The sequence below is a fragment of the Erpetoichthys calabaricus genome, chromosome 1, assembly GCF_900747795.2.
Source record: "Erpetoichthys calabaricus chromosome 1, fErpCal1.3, whole genome shotgun sequence".
In the NCBI taxonomy this organism is placed as follows: Eukaryota; Metazoa; Chordata; class Cladistia; order Polypteriformes; family Polypteridae; genus Erpetoichthys; species Erpetoichthys calabaricus.
The window spans coordinates 96,484,192-96,509,403 of NC_041394.2; the positions used below are offsets into that span (position 1 = coordinate 96,484,192).

The 25,212-nt window shown below is 37.2% G+C and overlaps 1 protein-coding gene across 2 annotated transcripts in view; it reads left to right on the forward strand.

Moving 5' to 3' along the window:
* Nucleotides 1–25,212, forward strand: part of mta2 (metastasis associated 1 family, member 2) — a 65,063-nt gene that overhangs the window by 8,392 nt on the left and 31,459 nt on the right. For both annotated transcript variants that reach the window (XM_028803833.2, XM_028803825.2), the window contains exons 2-5: nt 6,414–6,481; nt 12,403–12,496; nt 24,665–24,782; nt 24,868–24,931. In XM_028803833.2, coding sequence (XP_028659666.1) covers nt 6,414–6,481; nt 12,403–12,496; nt 24,665–24,782; nt 24,868–24,931 — 344 coding nt within the window. The remainder of the gene's footprint in view (nt 1–6,413; nt 6,482–12,402; nt 12,497–24,664; nt 24,783–24,867; nt 24,932–25,212) is intronic.

Genomic DNA, 25,212 nt, shown 5'->3' on the forward strand with positions numbered 1-25,212 from the left:
CTGATTTATTTTACTGAGTGCACATTCTGACATTTTCTCATCTGTAACGGAAAAACAAGTGACAAAATAATGTTAAAAATAAAACATTACATTTGTACTGTTAAATTTGGGAATTTCAAAATTGTAGTACGTATTTATATTTGCATCATTAGCTGGTGAAAAAGATTTTCCTAGAGATTTCATTCACATCTCCTGGTACTTTAAACTGTCCCTTTTTTTATGTTTGTCCCAACGTCAAGGTTTCCTATGTAAAACCGTACTTGCCAGTTTTACATAAATTCATTATTCAAGAGGTCTTGTCAAAACATCATTATTTGTTCTGTTTTCAGACCATCTGATTTAAGTGATCAGACAATTTGGCTCATGTTCAAATCAATAATTAGAAAAAGTACTAGACTAGCATTACTTGTATTCAATGAATTGTAATTGAGACAGACTGCATTACACAATATACCATACACATATAGGATATTCTAGATGTCCTTTCAGTACTATCCTCATAGGACTTATACTAATGAACATTATTTTTCCTTCAAAACCCAAGGAAGTGATAGATTTCACCATCTACTATTAAACAATTACAACTCCCATCTAATCGATGACGTCACGTACTGTCAAAGCACCCACACACACATGTTTCTGACCACAAGTGCTCTCACTTTTTTTTTTATATAAATAAGCTTGATTCCGGCAAATCACACACTGAAATTAATTTCCAGACATGACTTCCGCTGTTTTTGTTTTTGAAATGTGTTGATGCAGTGCTGTAGCACCCTGAGCCATTTCACAATGTAGTTTTGTAGTAAGTCGTCATTGTGGTACTGTTACTTTAGCAGTAATACTGTTTAAAAAAAAAAAAAAAAAAAAAAAAAAGCTAGTACCATTAAGTTTTTGCCAATTTAGTACTGATTGGTCCCAAAAATCCGTTTGTGACATCCCTTTCAAATAATATGATACAGTTCTCATGAATTCGAGCACCCTTATTTAAAAGAAACAGACTCTCAGCAGCTACTGTAGCCTGTGAGCAGTCTCCTTTATATCTAGAGAAGGATACAGGGTGCAGTAGTTCACTCTTCTACACAGGACCTGGCCTAGCCACTGCCGTTGTGGAGTCTGCATATTCTTCCTGTGTCTTAGTGGGTTTTTTTCCTGGGTACAGTGCTAACTTAGTTTGTTATTCTAAGTGGACTTTGTGAGACTAAAAGTAGTCTCGTGTTTGTGCATCCTTTGCATTGGATTGACTCCACTTCCAGGGTTGGTTCTTGCTTTGTACATAAGCTTCTGGGATATGCTACAGCTCCTTGGGATTCTAACTTGGAATGAGTAGGTTTGAAAATGAGCAGATGAGTAATGATCTAGAATGTTTATGCTAATGATAGCTGGGTGTGGATATTCAAGACAACTTTATCACTCTCTCTATGTCAGAATGAATTATTTTTAAGACCTGTTTTGATATGCTGTGTTAAGTTATTTCATTGACCTTCACATTGACTTCATCCGTATAACGTAAATAAAGACTTAAAGGAATACTCCACCTAAAATTTATATAATTTTTTATGTTATTTACCCATTGCAGTTTGTAGTGATGCAAAAAATGCTAATCTCCTACTTTCATACCGAATGGAGAGAGAGAAGTTTATGACATAACAGAAGTCAATAGTGACCAGTGCTGTACCACGGCAAACGATACGAAAAACGTCTATGGGGAAAAAATCTTGCATTACATTATCCACATGACTGTTACAAGTCACTTGTGCAAAATGTATGTAATGTGTAAAACGAATGCTTCTTTTTGCTGAAATATTGGTCTAGGGTTCTGTCTTCAAACAGACACAAGAATTATTCAAAATGAGTAATGTGAGATTTTGTTTTGTTTTTATTTCATATTTTTCACATTGTATGCCTTTGTTTAGCAGTGGTTACTATCGACTTCTATATGCCATAAACTTCTTTCTCTTCATTCTGCATGAAAATATGAAGTTTTTTTCTCAACCACCACTATAAAGTACATAAAAATATATACATTTTGGATGGAGTATCCCTGTTAAGTATTTGACTTCATCTATATAACATAGTAAATAATGTGGTAAGTGAAATAACTGAAAAATTGCATTGGGCTATCAAAACAGAGGATTCCAAGCTGCACAGGAGTTGAATGTAATTTTTGAAAGTGGAATCAAAGCGTTGTGCACACATTTGGTTCTTGTCTCATATCTGATGAGAGCATTTTGTAAAAAATTGTACTATTACAGACGTCTAGCTGGAGTTGTTATTGTATTTGAAATTAATTTGCTTGGCTAGAAAAAATTTTCAGCATACAGTAGACCCCTGCGAAGTCGCGGTTCAGGGTTCGCAGACTCGGTTGTTCGCGGATATTTTCTTAGAACCTAACTATTAATTGTTAGCGGAAAGCGCAAATATCCTTCGCAATTTTTTATGGCTTTTTTTGTGGCAGTACTGTGCTGTAGAAAGAACAGGAAGCAACCGCTGAGGGAAACACAGTTTGGGATGGTGAAAGTAGCCAATATGAGAGTGTTATTCATTTCTCCTTTCTGATGATTCACTGCTGCTTTGTGACGTATCTCCAGGGGCCTCATGTATAACGCCGTGCATGGAACTCGCACTATAACATGGCGTAAGCACAAAAGCGGGAATGTGCGTACGCACAGAAAAATCCAGATGCAGGAATCTGTACGTACGCAAACTTTCACGTTCTTCCACTACATAAATCCCGATCAGCGTGAAAAGTAACGTGCGTGCACTCGCCTTCTGTCCCGCCCCAACTCCTCCCAGAATTATGCATCTTTGAATGTGCAAATCAATATAAATAGCCTTCTGTGAAAAGACAATGGGAAAAGCACGGGGGGAAATATAAGAATTTCAGCGAATACCAAGTGGAGGCAAAGGAAAAACGTACTATTTGTTGGTTTAAACAGTGGTATAATCAACAAAAGGAAGTTGATCGAGTGACAGGGTGTCGGAGAAACTCGAAGGCTCAAGTTCACAAAGTCGCACAGTGCCTGAAATAAAAAAGAAATCACATATCAAAGTCGTCCGACAGGACACACAATCCATTACATTCGTGATATTACACCTCTCTGAATAATTAAAATACTGAGATGTATACGTGATATCTTTTTCATGATGATAGGAATGAAAGCATGTTATTAAACATGGGAACACGGTGGCCCAGTGATTGTTCATGTCTCACGAAAGAGGCTTGCTGCGCCATGCGCGACCTTCGATGAAATAATTTATTACAGAAGTACTGTCTCTTTCAAACATACTAACCTCCAATTCCTGTCCTTACTTTTCTTTCTCCAAAAACCCAATCGCCACACAATCAGCTATATAGACGTGAAGCCATCTGTAAGCTTAAAACGCCGATTCTTCAAAACTTTTAAGGAACATTGAACTATCTTCGTAGTACATGTTTAATTATTATATCCGTCTATCCTTCCAGTGTCACGTCAGCACCAGCAAGAATACAACGCAATGCAGGAACAATCCCTGAACTAGCTAGCGCTGCGGCACCGTGTCCTCACATGTTTAATTATTAACAATAAAGATTATTTAAATGAAGTTAAAGTTTTATCTGTATAATATAATCAACATATTTTGCTGCATTTCATCTTAAAAATGATATCGTCATCATATGTAAATACGCGCTTCATAAAGTGGCGCAGGTTGTGCAATATTATAACTGTAGTGCAAGTTTACAGTGAGGTGATTGTACTTATAAGTAAACAGTTCTACAAGGAGCACTTGATGGACTGATTGAGTGCGTTTATAGTTCTTGGGATGAAACTTTTTCTAAACCGCGAAGTCAGTACAGGGAAGTCTCTGAAGCATTTTGCTTTGGCTCAGGCAGCGTCTGCTTCATGCTGTATACCAATAATAATCTTTCCGATCTGCTGCTGCTGTGATTCCCTACTCAGATACAGTGATATAAATACTCCGAGTGGTGCAGTGAGAGTAATATGGAAAAAGATGATCTGCTGTGGCAACCCTTAACGGGAGCAGCTGAAAGAAGAAGAAGAAGATGATGCAGGGAGAGTTACAGCGCTAAAGCAGTTATGGTATTTGGAATACTATGGCTATTCCCTGGACCATTATATTGCTGCAGGTTAATTACAATCAGATGCATTACACTAATAAACAATATGCAGTTAGTTTCAGTGTATTTATAAAGCCGCGTCAGGAATGTGGAGCTAAGAAAGAAAGGGTGACCTCACAGGAACAGTAGCACTGCTTTGACGCTGGGTGCCGCCAGTCTGCAAAACCGAGCGGAGAAATTGCGTACGCCAAGGTATGAGTTACCGTGGAAATGTGCGTGGCTTTACGCCATGTTTAGGTTTTATACATCGCGATTTGAGCGTGGAAACGTTTGTACGCAACATTTCTATGCGCATGCACCGTTTATACATGATGCCCCAGGTGAGTGGATTTACTACCACTGAGGGAAACGCAGTTTGGGATGGTGAAAGTAGCCAATCTGAGAGCGTTATTCATTTTTCCTTGCTGACAATTGACTGCTGCTTTGTGACGCGTCTCCAGGTGAGTGGGTTTACTACCACTGAGGGAAACGCGGTTTGGGATGGTGAAAGCAGCCAATCCGAGAGCGTTATTCATTTCTCCTTGCTGATGATTGACTGCTGCATTGTGACGCGTCTCCAGCTGAGTGTCCTCGTGTTTTCCATTTTGTTATTGTTTTGTTATTTTTAAACGAACACGATGTCGTCGAATCGCTCTGCACCTTCTAAGGCTTCTGGAACTGAGCCTAAGCGCCAGAAGAAGTTTTAAACACTCCAGGAGAAGGTTGAACTACTGGATTTTCTCCGGGAACTAAAGTTATGCTGCAGTAGCACGCCACTATGGCATTAATGAAAGCACCGTATGCTACATAAAGAAGAACGAAGCAGCGATCTGGAGTACCGTATATGTAAGTTTCTGTGATAGTGCCAAAAAGGTAACGGCCGTAAGGAATAAAAATATCGTCAGGTTGGAATCTGCCTTGGCACTGTGGATCACCAACTGCAGGAAGAACATCCCCTTGGACGGTAACATCATCTGTGAGAAAGCATGGAAATTGTACCAGCAGTTCGCTACAGGAGACAATGTAGCAACTTCCTATCACAATGTTCCTGAAACCTATAAAGAAAAGCCAGCACGAAACCCCACCAGAAGAAGACCCGTACAAAGATACGACGACTCCTGAAGCGCCTGAAGAAGAGGCGCCACCAGAGGAGTTTTAAATCCTGTGCATCGTACTGCACAGCTACTTCATCATCATCAATATCGTTCATCATTGGTGAGTACCCGTACATGTTACTGTATTTTAATTAAATTAATTATGTATTTACTCTACTCATAACAAAGAAAATGACAGCGCATACCAAAGAAAACGCGCTTGCATGAATTATAGTACGTATAGCGGTAACGTCGGTATTTTACATTCTAGCACTGCGGGAGACACAGCAGTACAGTACTGTACAGTAGACGGGTTTACCTTTACATTCTGTTTTTAGGTAATGTATTAAGGTAATTTTTTATGTAATGTATTAATGTATTAAGCTGAGTTTGCAATAAAATTAAAGTGCTTTGGGGGCATACTGTATTTAGGGTTGAAACTATAAAAATAGGCATTTAAAAGGCATTTTTTAACCACATATAAAAGTCGCGTTTTTTCACAATTCGCGGGTACTCTAGGAACGTAACCCCCGCGAATTTTGGGGGTGTACTGTACTTCAGACATAAGCAGCAACCTGGGGTGTAGTATTTCATTGCACTAGGCACATTCAAATACTAGGATAGAAGTGGGACATTCTACTTGTAAAACAAGGCCATAAGACTGTTTTAAATGTTGGAACAAATTTTCATGTTGTCTTTGTCTGTAGCCCTTAGAGCAAGCCAAGTTCAACAGTATTCCTAGAGTGAAATTCTGAATTTCATTGAAGGCTTTGGTAACATGGCTTCCATTTTACCTGATTTTTCCTTTTTTTTTTTTTTTTTCTTCTTCTCATTTTCCTTATTATGAAGTCGTCCATTGTTCCCATTGCTGTGCTGCCCAATCAAGATACACGCTTATTATTGGTTAGTGTTTGCATGCATTCGATATAGGAGGTTCTGACTGATCCCTTGCCTTCCCTCCAAATCTCAATTTATAGCCTCATAATGCAGAAGACATTCGTAACTTGTCCCTATTGCATTTGTGCTGCGAGAGTAGAGCTACAGAGTGAGTGAATGAATGAATAAACTAATACGTCCATGTGGATACATCCATTTTACAGAAGGCATGCTACCAATGTGCTATACAAACTGTCCTACTGTTTAATGAGCTTGTGTGTTCAAATATGAGAACTGCACTCGAGGAACAGTCTGCTCACGTGTCTCTGTCTTTTTTTGGTCTCTAGATTATGTATACTTTGAAAACTCATCTAGTAATCCCTACTTGATCCGCCGGATAGAAGAACTGAATAAAGTAAGTATTTTGTATTGCAGTGTTTGATTGTCCAAATGCACACACTTATAGATGTAGTACAGACAACTTTAATATATTTTCCTTTGATCATTTATGTTTAATATCATGACTTCTCATTCTGGTGGTTTGCATATCTTCTGGCTAGTATTCAGATTTATTTTACATTTAACTAAAGTTGATTTTGACATGTATGTGTATATTATCAAATGTATAATTGCTGCCATTAAAGTCACTTCATCCATACTTAAATGCACCGTGGGTCATGTATGTAGTTACAACTTTGAATGTGTTGTAAATCATAGTAAAGAAAGTATTAAAATCATAGGAAGATGTACTTAATCAGTGCCAACATATTTTTATTCTGTATTTCTAGCAGACGCCCGCTGTAGCATACGGCGGTGTAAGAATAGGAACGGAAAACGGTGAGAAAGGAATTCAGAAATCAAGAAGTAATAAATACTTCTTAAACGATGCAGTGTGCATTTAGAATTTCCGGCCAAGTCGGATTACATGTGAAAGTGATAAATAAAATAGGCTTTCCGAATTTACGTGCTATGGCCATGGCATCCTGATAGTTTTGTTGCATGTATCTTGGACTTCCTGGAAATGTGGACGGTAATATAATCATTTTGCCTACACGTACGTTATTTGTTGATGTAATCTGAGATAGTTGAGGCGCATTCATACAGATGCTGTTGGATTGGACTGAGCGATTTCATGCATGTGTTTGTATGATTTAGCGAAGGGGTTGATGGTTCTGAACATGGAATCTAGCTAGAGAAGTACATTTTCACTGCATGCAGAGTTTGATTTATTTTCTAAGCGTACTGCAGTAGCTTGCACCGTGTCAAAAACCTACAACTGTCCATATCCTGGAGAGGTAGAAGTGTTAGCGTATAGTGGAGAGATTTGGTGATAAATTTGCCCGTGTATTTTAAAACAGTATGGTCCGTGGCCAGGAGGTTGAGTTATCTGTGCACCCATGGAAGCAAACGCTAGAGAAGAGTTGTATTCTCTAAGGTGTTCACGATCATTTTTAGCTTCTGATGTTTACTGTGTAAGAAGCTGTTGTAAAGACACAGGTGGCTCCCGCAAAGGTGGTAAAGCTACTTTACCGTTGTGGCAGCACCACGAGTACTTGTTGGATGTATTATGCTCAGCAGGCCAGTATAGTGCATGACATGGAAGACGACGAATAGGAATCGAGAAATGCCATGTCGGCTGTGTGTGGGCGGGTCTGGTTTTGAAGTGGAAGCAGAACAAAGAAGAGAAATATATATGGGATATTGTAGTGTTCACCTAATAGCTGCAGTCCTCTCCGATAGTAAAGGTGTACAAAAGGATTGGTTATAATGAACCGTTTAATGTGTACTGTATGTGTGTACAGTTGAAGTCAGAAGTTTACATACATTTTTGGTTAATTTTTCAAAACTCGCTTTACAATCCCTCCGCAGATTTTATACTTAAACTATACGTTTGGTATAACGTTTAAGACATGTACTTTGTGCAGGGCAAAGGTAATTTTTTTAAACAGACAGATCACTTTTTATTGATTTATATCACATTTCTAGTGCATTCTAGTACATACACTATGTTAACAGTGCCTTTATATAGCTTGGAAAAATTCCAGAAAATTTTGTCAAGCCTTTAGGCTATTAGACAATTAGCTTCTGATAATCAATTAACCTAACTGAAGTTAACATGTAGATATATATGTTAAGGTCTGCCATCAAACTCACTGCCTCTTTGCTTGACATAATAGGGAAAATCAAAAGAAATCAGGCAAGAATTCAAAAAAAAAAAAAATTGTGGACCTCCATAAATCTGGTACATCCTTGGGAATAGTTTCCAAATGCCTTTGTATCATACTTGCACTTGAGATAAATGCAGAATTGTATGTTGACCTGAATAAGAGATCGGCTAAAAACCAGGGCTGTGGAGTCGGTAGATAAATCCTTCGACTCCGACTCCCCAACTCTGACTCCTCTATATTTAATATACTAATGTATTTCCCATGTTGATTAAAGGAAGGTAACATACACGTCATTTAACCACAGAACTACTGGCTAGGAAGCTGACTCTCTACCGTATTGGCCAGTTTAAACAAAAGGCAAGAACCCCATAACACACATCAGGCCACAGCACACACCTACATCATTATACTTGTTTACACTCAAATGAACTTGTTAATCGCATTATATCTGAAATAAAATGAAAACACTTTTTGTAATGTACCATAATCCAGATTACAATATGTGTATGTCAGGTTGTATAATGGCTCAGCTAAACTTCACACTAGTAGTAACACAACTATGCACTGGGCTTTATTCTTACATCAGGTAAGTACTTAATTTTGACTATTGTTTGTGAAATGGGACATTTGAAACTTGATGTATTTTTTTCATTACAATTAAAATTTATTAGGAGTCCCCCGACTCCAGGTACCCAAAATTGACTCTGACTCTGACTCCACAGCCCTGCTAAAAACAACACCTTAATGTTTTATAGGTATCAAAATTAAAAATGTTGAATATTATGCAGTCTAATTTACAAAAAAAAGAAACATTTTTGAAACGATCAGGGGGGTGAGGTTATTAAATTTTGATTTAGTTGTGGTGTGAGATAATGTAATCGGAAGCTGATACAGCCTTAAGCTTTTCTGAAATTATTTTAGTGCACTTGGCTGTTGGGGTATGTTGTTCTCAATACTTATTTCCGGGCTATATTTTGGTTGTAGTTTTTGGTCTTATTGTGCCTCAAACATACAGGTAATAACAGGTGTGTGCTATGTAACGTGCAAGTGTGTCAATTCTGTTTTTAACTGTGTAGTTATAAATGCACTTAGAACTCTATCATAAGGTTTGTCGTTTGTAACAGACATAGATAATGATTACATTTTGTTTTCCATGTGGGACATCTTCCTGGTATAGTTTATGAAATAAACTTAAAAATAATTTACTACGAGTAAGGAAAACAAAGGCAAGTATTTTAAGATTCCATATAAATGAACTTTTCTTCCCTGGTTACCATTTATACACTGATTAGTCACAACAATAGGGAAGTGAGTAACACTGAATTTCTCATTACAGTGGCACCTGTCAAGGAGTGGAATATATTAGGCAGAAAGTGAACAGTCAGTTCTTGAAGTTGATGTGCTGGGAGCAGGAAAAATGGACAAGCATAAGGATCAGAGCATCTTAGACAAGGGCCAAAGTGTAATTGGTAGATGACTGGGTCAGAGCATCTTCAAAGCAGCAAGTCTTGTGGAGTTTTTCCAACATGCAGTGGTTAGCACTTACCAAAAGTGGTCCAACAAATGACAATTGATGAACTGGCAACAGGGTCAGGGCACCCAGGGCTCATTGATGCAAATGTGGAGCAAAAGCTAGACCTTCTGATCTAATCCCACAGAAGAGCTACTGTGGGAAACATTGTTAGAACACACAGTGAATCGTAACTTGTTGTGTGGCTACATATCAGTCAGAGTGCCCATTCTGACCCCTGACCACCACTGAACGCGTCTACAATGAGCACATGAGCGTCAGAACTGGACCATCGAGCAATGGAAGAAGCTCGTCTGGTCTAATGAATCACATTTGCTTTTGGGTCATGTGGATGGCTGGGTGCATGTGCATCATTTATTAGGGGGAAGGGATAGCTGCAGGGTTAACAATGGGGAAAAATGTACCTTATACCTATAGATTGTTTCAGACCACCTATGCCCCTTTATGGCTATGGTAGTGGCCTTTCTCAGTAGGATAATTCAGGAATGGCTTGAGGAACATGACAAAGAGTTCAAGGTGCTGACCTCCAAAATCCCCAGATCCTGATCTAATCAAGCATCCTTGTTATGTGCCAAAAAAAACAGTCCGATTCATGGAGGGTCCCACCTTGCAGCTAAGAATCTACTACTAACATCTTGGTGCCAAATACTACAGGACACCTTGAGAGGTCTGTTGAGTCCATGCCTTGATGGTTCAGAGCTGTTTTGTCGGCATGAGGGGGACCTACACCATATTAGGCAGGTGGTTTTAATGTTGTGGTTGATCATTGTACAATCTTAGTTGGTAAATACAGTACTTTGAACTATCCATACTAATTGGCCCTTTTTTCTGCTGGGAAAGGCATCTAAGCAGCCCAAAGAGGTGTGTGTATGTATAGATAGATAGAGAGAGAGAGAGATATAAATATTATTTTGAAACTGCATGTGTTAGCAATAGATTGCCATAGATTTGTGTCCTAAACTTAGCTACATGTAAATAAATTTGAATAATTTATTATGAATTACTTCTCTAGGGTTGCTACTTAAAGAAAAAATCCTTAATTGCTAAAATTTCTTAAAATATGTAGCACTTTGGAACAATCTCTTCAGTTACATAAAATGTCTAAGTATCAAACTGTCTATTGAGTGAACATAAAATTAGCATGCATATCATCCTTAAAAAATGTTTCCTGTTATAGACATAAGGATTGGTTGTTTTCAATAACAATATAACAAAGGACACCGAAGAGATGGTATTGCTGGAGCTGCAGGAATTGATAGATAGATAGATAGAATTGTGTGGCCTAGAGGCAGTAGTAGTAGTTTGTAAATGAACATGCAGCAGCATCAATGAGCGGTGTTCCAGTAGCTCCTGCCATTCAGCTGAAATATACCTGGGAGATACCACAGTTTCTTGTTTAGACAAACCACTTAAGTACTGGTCGGTTCATAAAGGGCGGTTCCTCACTTTGTTGCAGATGTCAAGCAAATACCTTTCAGCCCCATGCAGTAGTGTAGACAATGAGTGATTTTATTTAGTACACGGACACCTATTGTTAATGAAACTAGAAACAAGCTTACGGCTGAACTTGCACAAATGCTTTTGTTCATCATAAGTGAATCTGCCACTTACTTTCTCAAAAGAGTCATAGTCCGATTGCACTGAGCTAGCTGTCTTAATAAATGGGATACCAGTAAGAGAGATGTTCTTGTTATGTTTAGCTAAATTCTTCTTAACACTGTCTTGTACTTGCATCCCATATTGAAAGACTTGAACCAGTGTTGGTTTGGTTTACATATATTAATTGTATGTGATTTTTGATTTTTATTTTTCTGTGAAATTGGGAGACATTTTAAAAATGGTGGTGTAATCTAATCTATGTATTGTACCCTACCTTGAGTTATTTGTTCAATTTTGAATTATTTTATTCCAAAGTATGAGTCTTATATTTGATGTTAACAGTGAAGTTGACAGTTGACAGACATAAAGAAATACTATCTTCCAGCTTAATTACGATGGTATTGGTATCAGCAAATACTAAAAACAAGTATTGGTAGTCGTTCTCGGTCTGAGAAAAACAGTATTGATGCATCCCTATATTTAATGTGTGTTTGCCTTTTAAAGGGCTTTGTTGAGCTCCCCAGCAACAATAATCTTTCAGAACTGTAAACATTTTTGACAATGTGTTATAATTACCTTGGTGCAATGCTGGTGTTTACTTTTGGTGAGATGTAGACAGTAATCACAAAATCATTGGAGAACTCTCTTGCAAGATAAAGCTGATGGCTTTTGATCATTAAATACTCCAGATCAGGTGAGCAGTTTTTAGATGAATTTTGCATCTTTGCATCACATATTAAAAAAAAAAAAAAAAAAGTCAAACTCCACCTCACCTACAGTTCTGTGACAATTCAGTCCCATCTATTTGGCATTGGTTGAAGAAATCTAAAACTTGGAATCCATTTAGTTTTTTCTTCTTTAAAAAAATTACTTCATAAAAATGTTGTAGGAGCTGTCTATGTATAGTTGAAATTTTTTGTGTGGAACCTTTCTAACATTGGTAGTATAATATATGGCATATTTGAAACAGTGTAACGTGATTCTTTTCCTTTATTTCACAAAATTTTCACTTTTTTCCCCTCTTCTGTGACTCTCCAGACAGCTAATGGTAACGTAGAAGCAAAAGTTGTTTGTCTGTTCAGAAGAAGAGATATTTCCAGCAACTTGAATGGCCTTGCGGACAGCAATGCACGTAAGTCAAGCATTCTAACTACAAATGGAGTGATGCTGTATGCAATGATTACATAAATTAAAACCTTAATATATTCAAAATGTTTTATGCAGTTAGATATACATTTTTATGTATGTATATAATATTATGAAATTGTATATAATATGTGTGTATATAATATTTTTATATGTACATGTAAAGCCAATTCCCACTATCCATGGGGAGAGGAGTTCCTTAAAAAAGTGCACATAAAGAAAATGTGGATACTGAACCATTGATTCTGTAGATCACCTTGGTTAAGCTCTGGCAGGGCACCGGCGTGGGGGTGAGACAGTGTTGGGCTGATGCTTGAGCCCTCTGCTTTTGCTCCCCCCCCAACGATGCTTGGTAATGGTCCTTCCATAAAGAAACCTTATGACTTTTATTTCCTCTATAATCAAGTGTAATTGCCTTCTAGGTGCTCCACCTCAGGCTGCAAGCGACTGCAGCAGGGATGATCTGAGGTCCCAACTAAACCATCCAGTTGGTTGTAGTAACATGCTGTGTACAAAGGGCAAGACTTAATCAACTTATGATCCACACTTACTGGGAATTCCTTGTTTGTGGAGAGCAATTGCCTGCCCTGGTCCCCGTAACAAATAGGGTTACACGTTGATCCTTTCAGTGTTTCACACATACTCCGACATCTAAGAACATCACATTTCACTCGTGTGCAAAAGTTCCCCCGCTGCTCGTGACTGCAAATATAACCCCCTAATCTAATGTTAGTCCATGGCCCACCCTGAGGTCCGCAGTGAGGACAAATGGGCTTAATTAGACTGTAGATGTCACAAAATGGATTAAACTTTTATAATAACAGATAAGCAAATCTGTGTTAATGTAATCTACAAATAGAGATGATTTATTGTGTGTGTGATGAATTTATAATTGTGGCTAGCAAGAGCAGAGAAACATTTAAACACAAGCAGCTATATCAGTATATGTTTCCAATCTGCAATAGTGGTAAAATGAGTTTCACTTTATTTCCAAAAGATGGTCAGAGACTGAAGTGGCTTTGAAGCAGAAACATGACATATTCTAGTCATATGGTACGATTATCTGATTTTTTTAGTTGTATCTCTGTCCCATTCAATACTACAGTATCTGTGTATGCATAAAGACTAAGTTCATCATTCTCAAACAGATAAAGGTGTGTCAGATGATATGTAAGCACATTTGTACTTCATAAATTTTGATAAGGTTCTTATTGATTGTAAAAGATTTTTCAAAAATAGCACAAAGAGCAGAGAAAATAAAATAATTTGGGAAATAATTGAACTGTGACAATTTCATAAGATGAAACATCTCATAGGTTGGACCTTTTGTTGAGTAGTTTGATTTTCATGAAGGCAGCTGAGAAAAGGAGGGAGCAATTTTGAACATGAAAGAATAAATGGATGGAGACGAACAACAAAGTCAGTGGTAAAAACAGTTTTTAGGAGTTGATGAAAGTGAAAATACAGATGTATAGATTTTAAGTTTGTTTGCATTGATTAAGCATTTTTCAGTTGCTGATTAGGGAAATGTCGATGAATAATTTAGTATGTGCATATTTTAAGATGATAGATGATTATCATGTGTTTTTAAATCTAAACTTCAACCAGTTCAGAATGTGTAAAATCTCTTATTTGTGTTACATTAGGTTTGAAAATCCCCACTTCTGTCAGAAACTGTTGGCACTCCAGCGTACTTTATATTCTTCAAAGAATAATGACAATAATAATCTTGCACTTTACTCTTCTTGATAAACAATTTGATATACTCAGTGCTGACCAAAATACATTGTATGTGTATAGTGAATGTTTATTAAAATTTACCTATTTTTATTTTCATGTACTATATTTCTTTAAATATGATACTACTGAAGTATTTATGCATGCACTTCTTAATTCTATGTAGTGTCAACACATTAAGAAATATCCAAAAAAGACATTATTATTATTTAATGGCATATGCCATTTTTTGTAAAGTGACGAAACATATGGAATTGTTTAGGGCACTGTGAATTCAGTCTTGTTATTCATTAATTTACTGGCCAGTTAGGTCATCTTCCCAGACTCCTTGTCACCCTGAGCAAATCACTTAACCTGCATGTGTTTCAGTTTTATGTTAAATAGGGAGGGAGAGGTTGGGAGTTGCCACACCCACCACACAATGGACCACCTGAATTGGGACCTGAGCACAGTGGGTGACACCTCAGCACCACACTGGAACAATGCGAGGTTTTTTTTTATGGTGGCTGGCGTGCCAATATTGCCACCAACCCCAAAGTTTTCACTGTAAGATGGAGAACTTGCTTGCAGGGCTGGATGCAGATTAATGTCATACCCAGGATGGATATCATCGAGAGGAGTCACAGCGCATGGCTCAATGGAGTACAGTCACTTCTGGCATTTACAGAATTTGAACCAGCAACCTTCCAATTACCAAGCAGAACCCTAGCTTATGTTTTGTTAAAGAAATAAAATGAACAATTGTACTGGGCCTTTGTGTTTGTAAAAGCATTTTGAGATAGTTTTCAGTTGTGGAAAGTAGTATGTAAAATAGTTTTCTTGCAGCTGTTGCTGACTCAAACCCCCTCATCCCCCAAGTATAGTTTAATTGTATCATGAATTTCAGATCCCAAGTTTAACTGGTATGCAGTATTTCTGAGATGAAAATCCACAATGTGGCCTCATTGTTTTTTTTAAAATATAATGTCTGTAATCAGATTTGTTTACCAGTTTTATCTTTTCAGTGTTCACAATGCAAAAATACATGTTGATTACTTTTATACTGCAATGACCTCTTCAGTTGACCTTTGGTTATCTGGGAGGATTGAATTTTGGGTTACATTTCAGGGTGTGTGATGTATTCAATAATATCTAATGTTACTGTAAAGTATAAATCATAACTTTTTTGTAGTCTGGTTTCTTAATTAGTAGCTCTCTTAGATGAATCCTCTGAATGTATTGTTTTTCAGCATTTCATATGCAAATACTACAGGCAAATGTAAGCCACTTAGATTTTTGGCTCAAATAGACTAATGTTGGCTGGTAATAGTTTTTATTGAACTTGACCTTGCCCTGCTAATAAATACTGTAAATCTTTAAATCGGGTAACTCTTCACTATAGCAACTGTGTGTGAAGAGGAACCGCTTGCCATTTTGTCCTTTCTGTTCAATGTTTAGAAGTAGGGCGCTATGGCTCAAAATTCATATCACAACATTTTTGGACCAAATGTCGATATGTGATATGCATCAATATTTTCCTATCCAATTTTACTCAAAGCCATGCAATTATATTGTTCTTATATTTAATTTGGGTCTAATTGCACAGTAATAACTTTGTATGATTTACTTTATGATAGCATACGTATAAACAAAATACACACCTTATCTTAAGGAATGCATGTAAACATAAAAGCAAGAAAACCAAGAAAAAAAAACTTATAAAAATGTTTCAGTATGCTGTTTTTGTTTTAAGCTATGTTGTGTTGATGATTCAAATCATGGCAAGAACAAGCATTCAAGCGACTTCACAAAGTTTGTGCAAGAAACACAAGTCTATCAACTGCTTCTGGCTTTAAAGATGCCCTGTCCCAGTTAACTACATTGCCCCCTGGTTCTGAGCGTGGTACTCCAGGCATTGGGAATATATCTCACTATACGAAACCAACTTATTCTGCACTGAAAAAAAAAATCAATAAGAACCAAAAATGAATTGGTAATTGTAACAATGGGACAGAAATGAGGTGCCCTTGCACGCCCTGTTTACTCAGAACTAACAAATCGAAACCATAATCCGTTAGAAAAGTCATAATCTAGGTCTGAAATTTTTAGAGAGCCATATTTAATTCAAACAAATCTAGTGAGAAATCTGCTGTTGCTTCTTTGCAAGGAATACTTGATAATTGTGGCGGCGGAGTTGCATTGACATCCATTCGGTTTCTCCATTTCATTTTTATCAGAGATAGGGTTTAAAAGTCTTCTCACACAAAGTAGCTAGTAGTGAATATGACTAACAATTGAATAGCGGTGGTGATAGTTCACTGTCAGGGGCTACAGTGAGACTGAGCTTTAAGTTTTGTTTTCTCTTTTGGTTTCTGTCGCACATTCCGTATCATCACATTTCTTTTAAACTTGAAGCACTCGTACTTGGCTTACTTTTGGTATCATTACTACTTTTCTTCTGACAGTCATTTTTACTTTTAAAGAAGGTTTTGTTGATTTTTTTCTTTCCATTTTATGTTTAACATTTTACATCACAATAACACAAGAAATAGCTTACTTTCCGAAATACCCCAACAAAGTAAACAGTATGCACATGTTGTTAACAGGTGAGCTGACACAATACTAGCAAAACAATGAACCCAAAAGAATGAACCTGCCCCTCCATAACACCTTGACAGACAGTATGTATCCCTATACACTGTCACCTACTGTATACTCCTCTTCCCAGGCAGTGCTGCCCCGCTTCACTCCAGTACATGATCCAGGCGTATAAGCAGCAATAGCTCTTTCACTGACTTCCACTAACTGCCCGCTGTTGCTGACATCACGGGTTCCTGTTGACAGATCAGCACAGCAAAATCGGCATGGCTTTGGTCCCAGGTATTTATTAGTCATTAATCTTTATCCAGGGCCAAATGAATATGTATGTAAGCTTAATTCTTAATAACATGAGTTTATGGGACATCTTACCTGAGCCAGCAAAACGGTGAATGCCAAACCGCTGCTTCATTGTAAGAGTCTCAATTTATTTCCTCAGCTGGAGGATCTCCTCTCTGAGAGCTGTTTTCATCCAACTGTTGGATCCGGAGCTGAAGCGTAGTCGTGGTCCTTGAGGATTTCATCATCTTCCTCACTCTGTGTGTCATTCTCCATCTATCCTTTTTCTTCTTCCCCAAACCCTCGGTCTTGAAAGTGGAACAGAGAAATTGTTCCACTCAAAACAAACAACGCAGGAACTGCTCCCCTCTTCAGCAGCTGCTGCTCTGTCTCAGACCCTGGCTGGCGAAAAAACTTTTTTTTTTATATATAATAAAAATGCTGGCTACAAACTCTGGTATGAGGTCTAACCATAAAGCTCTCTCTGCAGATAGCGACGATTCATTTAGATCTGGTTCCTGCATCGGAGGGAAACATGAAAACTAAGTATCTTGTTGCACTTACTGGAATCTCAAAATTAAGGTACACAACAATGTTCAGCTGTAGAGCTATCTGTACAATACACCACACACTAACTACAGTACATGGTCATTGTTTCGTTATTTTTGGACAGATATATAATCTGAGCAAATATTACAGGGGTTTGTAACAATGGCCGATATTTGTTCTCTACATTTGCATGAGTATCGGTCAAACTTGCATTGATGATATAATGCTGAACTTTCGTCCTTGGACATGGTACAGAACAAACAGCCTAGTGGGAGTACATGCTTATAGAGCACTTGTGAGAGTTCACAGATAAGCATTCACCACTATTCCCACATTTGCTTTCTTCTCAAAGTGACGTGCAGTGCCGGTCATTATTCAAACTTATTTTTAAAATGCCCCATCTGTTAGCTTTCGAAAGAGCAGAGATGTGGCTTTCTAAGGCATATAGACTTGTCCTCGTATTACAGTGATTGATAAGAAAATTTGTAAATAAAATTCATACAGATCTGCTGCATTTGTCCTCGACTCAGTAGCACATTTATAATCTGGCAATTCCTTCTAACAAAAATGTAACTTTTAAAGAGTCTGCACATTTCTCTGACTCTTGAGCTAATCACACTTCATATGCAAATAAGCTTCCCGAAATGCCTACTTAAACTTGTCAAAGGAATAGTTCATGTTATACATGGTTACAAAGAAGTTGTTACTGGTCCATTACAATGTGTTAAAGCCAGCAAGGAGCCATTGTGACTTTCCTGGCTGAATGCTACTACGTTTTCAATGCTGACCCATCTTGTTTTCAAGCCTACTTCTTAAGCTTATAGGAGTCTGGGAGATCTGCAAATTTAAATATTCCCGTACTCTATCAAACAGGTACTCTTTCTTTCAGCCATCAGAATATGTTTAAATAAAATTGGTGTGTGTTTAAAAGTGTTCAAAAGACAGTAAAACAATAAAAATAATAAAGCTGGATAATCGTATGGCAAGTGCAATTCTCGTTGTATAACAATAAAACAATATCACATGGTACATATTATATGCAGATAAATTTCATTTTAATTTCAATATTGCATGTTTCTCTCAGGATATATACATAGATAGATAGATAGATAGATACTTTATTAATCCCAATGGGAAATTCACATTCTTCAGCAGCAGCATAATGATAAAATAAATAATATTAAATTAAAGAATGATAATAATGCAGGTGAAAAACAGACAGTAACTTTGTATAATGTTAAATGTTAATGTTCACACTTCTGGGTGGATTTGAAGAGTCGCATAGTTTGGGGGAGGAACGATCTCCTCAATCTGTCTGTGGAGCAGGACAGTGACAGCAGTCTGTCACTGAAGCTGCTCTTCTGTCTGGAGATGATACTATTTAGTGGATGCAGTGGATTCTCAATAATTGATAGGAGCCTGCTGAGCGCCCTTCGCTCTGCCACAGATGTTAAACTGTCCAGCTCCATGCCAACAATAGAGCCTGCCTTCCTCACCAGTTTGTCCAGGCGTGAGGCGTCTTTCCTCTTAATGCTGCCTCCCCAGCACACCACCGCATAGAAGAGGGCGCTCGCCACAACTGTCTGATAGAACATCTGCAGCATCTTATTGCAGATGTTGAAGGACGCCAGCCTTCTAAGGAAGTATAGTCGGCTCTGTCCTTTCTTGCACAGCGCATCAGTATTGGCAGTCCAGTCTAATTTATCATCCAGCTGCACTCCCAGATATTTATAGGTCTGCACCATCTGCACACATGAGGACAGATTGATTTATTCATTAATCTCCTAACCTATACATCTTTCATAATGTAATCAGCACATGAGATTACATAATATGATATCTTTGTTGTCAATGAAATGTGTTGTTCTTATTTACATCAATGTGGACTATTATTTTTATAAACATTGACAGTTACTTGTGCTAACAACATCTGCAGTGTATACTTGAGAGAGTGACAAATGTCAGATGTCTCTGTGCTATTGGGTCATTAAACACTGTAATTTGATTAGTTTCAAAGGTACTTTCAAAGTTACGTTGAAACATGTTCGCAAGAAAACGTCATACGCTTAATGCATGCTTAAGATTTGTTTCTAGGAAAACCTGACACTTAAACTCATCAACAAGATCAGTACAGTATGTATTGGTTACTTCACATTTTTGCTACCCAGATATAAATGTTATTGGTCTAAAAAATCCTTATCAGTTGGGCCCTTCTTCTAACAGAGCCTCCAGTGAAGATGTAGTGATGCCGCATGGCTATTCCCTGCATAGAAATTAATTTCTGTAGTGTTTGTCAGGATTTTTGTTCTTGTGCATCAAGTAAAGACCCTTTTAAGATAAGGTGATTTTTTATGCACAGTCATAATTGGTCCCTCCTTGCAGTTTTTATTTTATTCCTTTTAATAAACAAAGCCCTCAAATGTTTTTGCCCTGTCCTCTCCAATAAAAAATTAAACCCCTGCATTTTTATTTTGGACAAAACAAAGCATGCAATACGTATAACTTTTCTAACAGTCATCAAGAATTGTGTCTGCAAACAGAATTTAGGGGTTTTACCACCAGTCAGCAGCTTCTGTCTGGTCTATGACATTTTGATACCTGCATTGTGTTCCAAGATTGGCTACAGTTAGACCTCCCTTTTTCCTTGTTCATGAGTCTACTAAAGTATGCATACTTCAGTGATGACAATCATAAATTTACAGTGGTCCTAGGATAGTGCAGCCTGGCCATTGTACTATTTAAGATTATGTGTGTGAGTATAAGCATGTAACATGAAATATTTCACATCAAAGCTAATATAAAATGGCAACGGCTTAATGCAGTTCAACAGGACAAGCTCCTTTTTTAGTTATTAAATTGTTTTGTGATATCTGTATTTATTAGGCATTTTATATATAGTTTATCAGATTATGTTTGGCTATTGTATATGTTTCTGTGTTGTTTTCTTCTCTTGTATTTATATGTCTAACATCAAGACCCTGTCGTTTTGAGGGTACATTTGTTTCTCGGGGCAATAGGATGCTAAGAGTAGGGGTTTTTGTTTTCGTGAAATAAAAAGTTCCATGCTGTTAGTAGCATTTAGGAACAAGTAGAGGTGATGCTAAGGCCATATAAACCAGTTGTACAGAGCTTGTTTAGAAAATAATACCTAATTCATATAAGCAAAATCTGAATATGTAGGAGTTTTCAAAGGGTGGTGGCCAATTATCATCGCTTCGATTCTAGTATTTGTAAAATTTCAATTTTACTTATCTTCTCTTGTGATTTAAGCTGATTTATATTTTTACAGTACATGTTTGTTTTTAAATACAACTTGATGCTGTCCCTGCTTTTTTCCCCATTTCCTTATTTTATTCTAGTAAAATCAGGTGTTCACAAAATGTACTATAACCAACAGTTGGCATATTTTTATGTTGCCAGTCTAAGTGTTGCATTCAAATAGACTGTCAAGTTTTACTGGTAAAGACTTCTGTTGTCCATTGCACTGAATTAGAAAAAGTTTATGCTAGACATACACATATCTAAGGTTTAAGGTCAAAGTTATTGATTGAAATTTGTTTAAGAATTGTGTTTTTAACACATCCAGATTACACAAAAGTAAAACCTATGCATCACAAAAGATCACAGATCTTAAGAGGAGTAAATATCATGAATATCTGAACAAAAAAAACAAGCCGATGTTTAAAGAGGTAAAAATTAATCAACAAAAAAAAGCTCAGTTACACATTGAGTACTTGGTACCCCGCCCACCCCATAACATAACTTCACCAAAAATAATTGGGACAAATTGTTTCTTTACAATCAACAAGAAAATAATCACAATTATCCAGTAAGAACCACTCCAAATCTGCAAAACGGTCATTTGTTGAACCGGTAAATGGTGAACTTCCAAAACATTTTCCAGGAAAAACAAGCCTCACTTGTTTGACAGCACCCTTCTTACTCAATCTGTCAGCTTCACCTGGATTAATATGCAGTCCCTTTTGGAAGTGCCATCAAGATAAACGGTTTAGCAAAGGGGGTGATCATATAGCATCCTTTGAATCTTTTCTTACCCTTCAGTCACTGACATTTTTCAAGCTGGTATTTTGAAACATGCCAGATCTCAAAAGTGTAAACAAATAAAATTTCTCAATAATCCAGTTTCTCCTTTTTAAAATTTACAGTTGAAAATGATGAAATCCCAAAGCATGCGGCTGTCCACAACTCAGGACTCCTACATAAATAACATGGCTTCTCCACTCTTTTAAAGAGTTAAATTATAATTTTCCTCCCTTTTAGCTGGAAATGTATTAAAGTGCACCAATAAGGCATAAGAGAAAGCATAATATGCCTCAGGCAATAATTATTTAGCAACTGCTACAGTGTCTTCTGTTAAAAGTGTGACGGTGTCTTCAAAAAATATTGTCATAGAGACCAACGTGTGTGTGTGTGTGTGTGTGTGTGTATCATCATTCATATATATATATATATATATATACACAGTGGTGTGAAAAACTATTTGCCCCCTTCCTGATTTCTTATTCTTTTGCATGTTTGTCACACAAAATGTTTCTGATCATCAAACACATTTAACCATTAGTCAAATATAACACAAGTAAACACAAAATGCAGTTTTTAAATGATGGTTTTTATTATTTAGGGAGAAAAAAAATCCAAACCTACATGGCCCTGTGTGAAAAAGTAATTGCCCCCTTGTTAAAAAATAACCTAACTGTGGTGTATCACACCTGAGTTCAATTTCCGTAGCCACCCCCAGGCCTGATTACTGCCACACCTGTTTCAATCAAGAAATCACTTAAATAGGAGCTGCCTGACACAGAGAAGTAGACCAAAAGCACCTCAAAAGCTAGACATCATGCCAGGATCCAAAGAAATTCAGGAACAAATAAGAACAGAAGTAATTGAGATCTATCAGTCTGGTAAAGGTTATAAAGCCATATCTAAAGCTTTGGGACTCCAGCGAACCACAGTGAGAGCCATTATCCACAAATGGCAAAAACATGGAACAGTGGTGAACCTTCCCAGGAGTGGCCGGCCGACCAAAATTACCCCAAGAGCGCAGAGACGACTCATCCGAGAGGTCACAAAAGACCCCAGGACAACGTCTAAAGAACTGCAGGCCTCACTTGCCTCAATTAAGGTCAGTGTTCACGACTCCACCATAAGAAAGAGACTGGGCAAAAACGGCCTGCATGGCAGATGTCCAAGACGCAAACCACTGTTAAGCAAAAAGAACATTAGGGCTCATCTCAATTTTGCTAAGAAACATCTCAATGATTGCCAAGACTTTTGGGAAAATACCTTGTGGACTGATGAGACAAAAGTTGAACTTTTTGGAAGGCAAATGTCCCGTTACATCTGGCGTAAAAGGAACACAGCATTTCAGAAAAAGAACATCATACCAACAGTAAAATATGGTGGTGGTAGTGTGATGGTCTGGGGTTGTTTTGCTGCTTCAGGACCTGGAAGGCTTGCTGTGATAGATGGAACCATGAATTCTACTGTCTACCAAAAAATCCTGAAGGAGAATGTCCGGCCATCTGTTCGTCAACTCAAGCTGAAGCGATCTTGGGTGCTGCAACAGGACAATGACCCAAAACACACCAGCAAATCCACCTCCGAATGGCTGAAGAAAAACAAAATGAAGACTTTGAAGTGGCCTAGTCAAAGTCCTGACCTGAATCCAATTGAGATGCTATGGCATGACCTTAAAAAGGCGGTTCATGCTAGAAAACCCTCAAATAAAGCTGAATTACAACAATTTTGCAAAGATGAGTGGGCCAAAATTCCTCCAGAGCGCTGTAAAAGACTCATTGCAAGTTATCGCAAACGCTTGATTGCAGTTATTGGTGCTAAGGGTGGCACAACCAGTTATTAGGTTCAGGGGGCAATTACTTTTTCACACAGGGCCATGTAGGTTTGGATTTTTTTTTCTCCCTAAATAATAAAAACCATCATTTACAAACTGCATTTTGTGTTTACTTGTGTTATATTTGACTAATGGTTAAATGTGTTTGATGATCAGAAACATTTTGTGTGACAAACATGCAAAAGAATAAGAAATCAGGAAGGGGGCAAATAGTTTTTCACACCACTGTATATATATTTGGTTTCACCTCTCACTACAACTGTTTAAGTGCCCTGTAATTTTGTGCTGTGTGAAAGGAATTGCGTAGACTTGATAAGGTATCAAGAAATACATCCCTGTTTCCATTTGGAAAACTGATAACATCTTAATTATACAACATAACATTACAGAGTGCCTTTAATATCTCCTTGCAGTAGATTGTTTTATAGAGTGAGCACTATAAAATGAAACAATAGCAATTGCAAGTAAAGCATATGTAGTAGTTACCCATATTAGCAGACGTTAGAATATGTTTACTAACGGAAGGCTAAATCAGATTAACTAAGCAGTTTTGTCTCCTTCAAATTATTATTTCTTGGTTATGTGCATGCACAACCCCAAGCATCTTTCAGAATTTAGTAGTAGCCGGATATTGTGTCCAAAAATGAATTATTCATTTTATTGAAACGTTTCAGACAATTTGTGGATATTAACAAAGTCATTGTTTAATAACATAGTCGAGCTTTTTACTGCAATATGATGTACTTTGCAATGAAAACCTTGGTTGATAATAAGGCTACAGCTATATTCATTAATGTACCAAATAATATTTATCAATTAAAATACTTATTATAATAAGTAACGAAGAGTGTGATATATAAAAATTAAATGGAATTATCAGTGTTTAAAAAAGCACTGTAATTTAGAATCAATGCTTGAAAAGCAGTTTGAGCGTTATCCTGAAAAAGTGTCATTATGTTAAACCTAATGTATACAGCAAAATAGCATTTAAAATGGTATTTGTGAAGAGTAGCAAATCAGTTAATAAACTTAAAACTAAATATTAATCCACAAACTGAAAATTAGCGAAATACAGTAAATGGAGACTGACTTTGTCTTTCAGCAGTTCAAAAATGTATTATTGTATGATTTAACTTTCAGGAGAATTTGAGGAAGAGTCAAAGCAGCCAACATTGTCAGAACAACAGAGACACCAGCTGAAACACCGTGAACTTTTTCTGTCCAGGCAATTTGAATCTCTACCTGCTACCCACATACGGTTTGTATTTGGCCATTAAAGCCTTTTTATTTAATATTAGCATTTACAAGTTGTTAACTTTTTTTTTTTTCCCCTTCTTCTTTAGAGGCAAATGTAATGTTACGCTGCTGAATGAAACCGACATTCTTGTGGGATATTTAGAAAAGGAGGTAAGTAATTTATACTGTCAATGTGTGGTCCATTTTTCTAGAATGAAATATATAATTAATAATTTGTAGTAAACACTTGCTAACAAATCTAGTTGAAAGATTTGGTCCCAGGCAATAAAAGACCATGTCACATTGCATGACTTTTCCAGTGATTTCCAGTTGCAGACTTCATTTACATAATATTAGTAAGTCAGAAGCAGTGGCCGGTAGTCATACAGTCTGATATATCCAGAGCTGAGCTTGCGATACTTTGGAATTGTGAAACTGTTCTGGAATGTTGA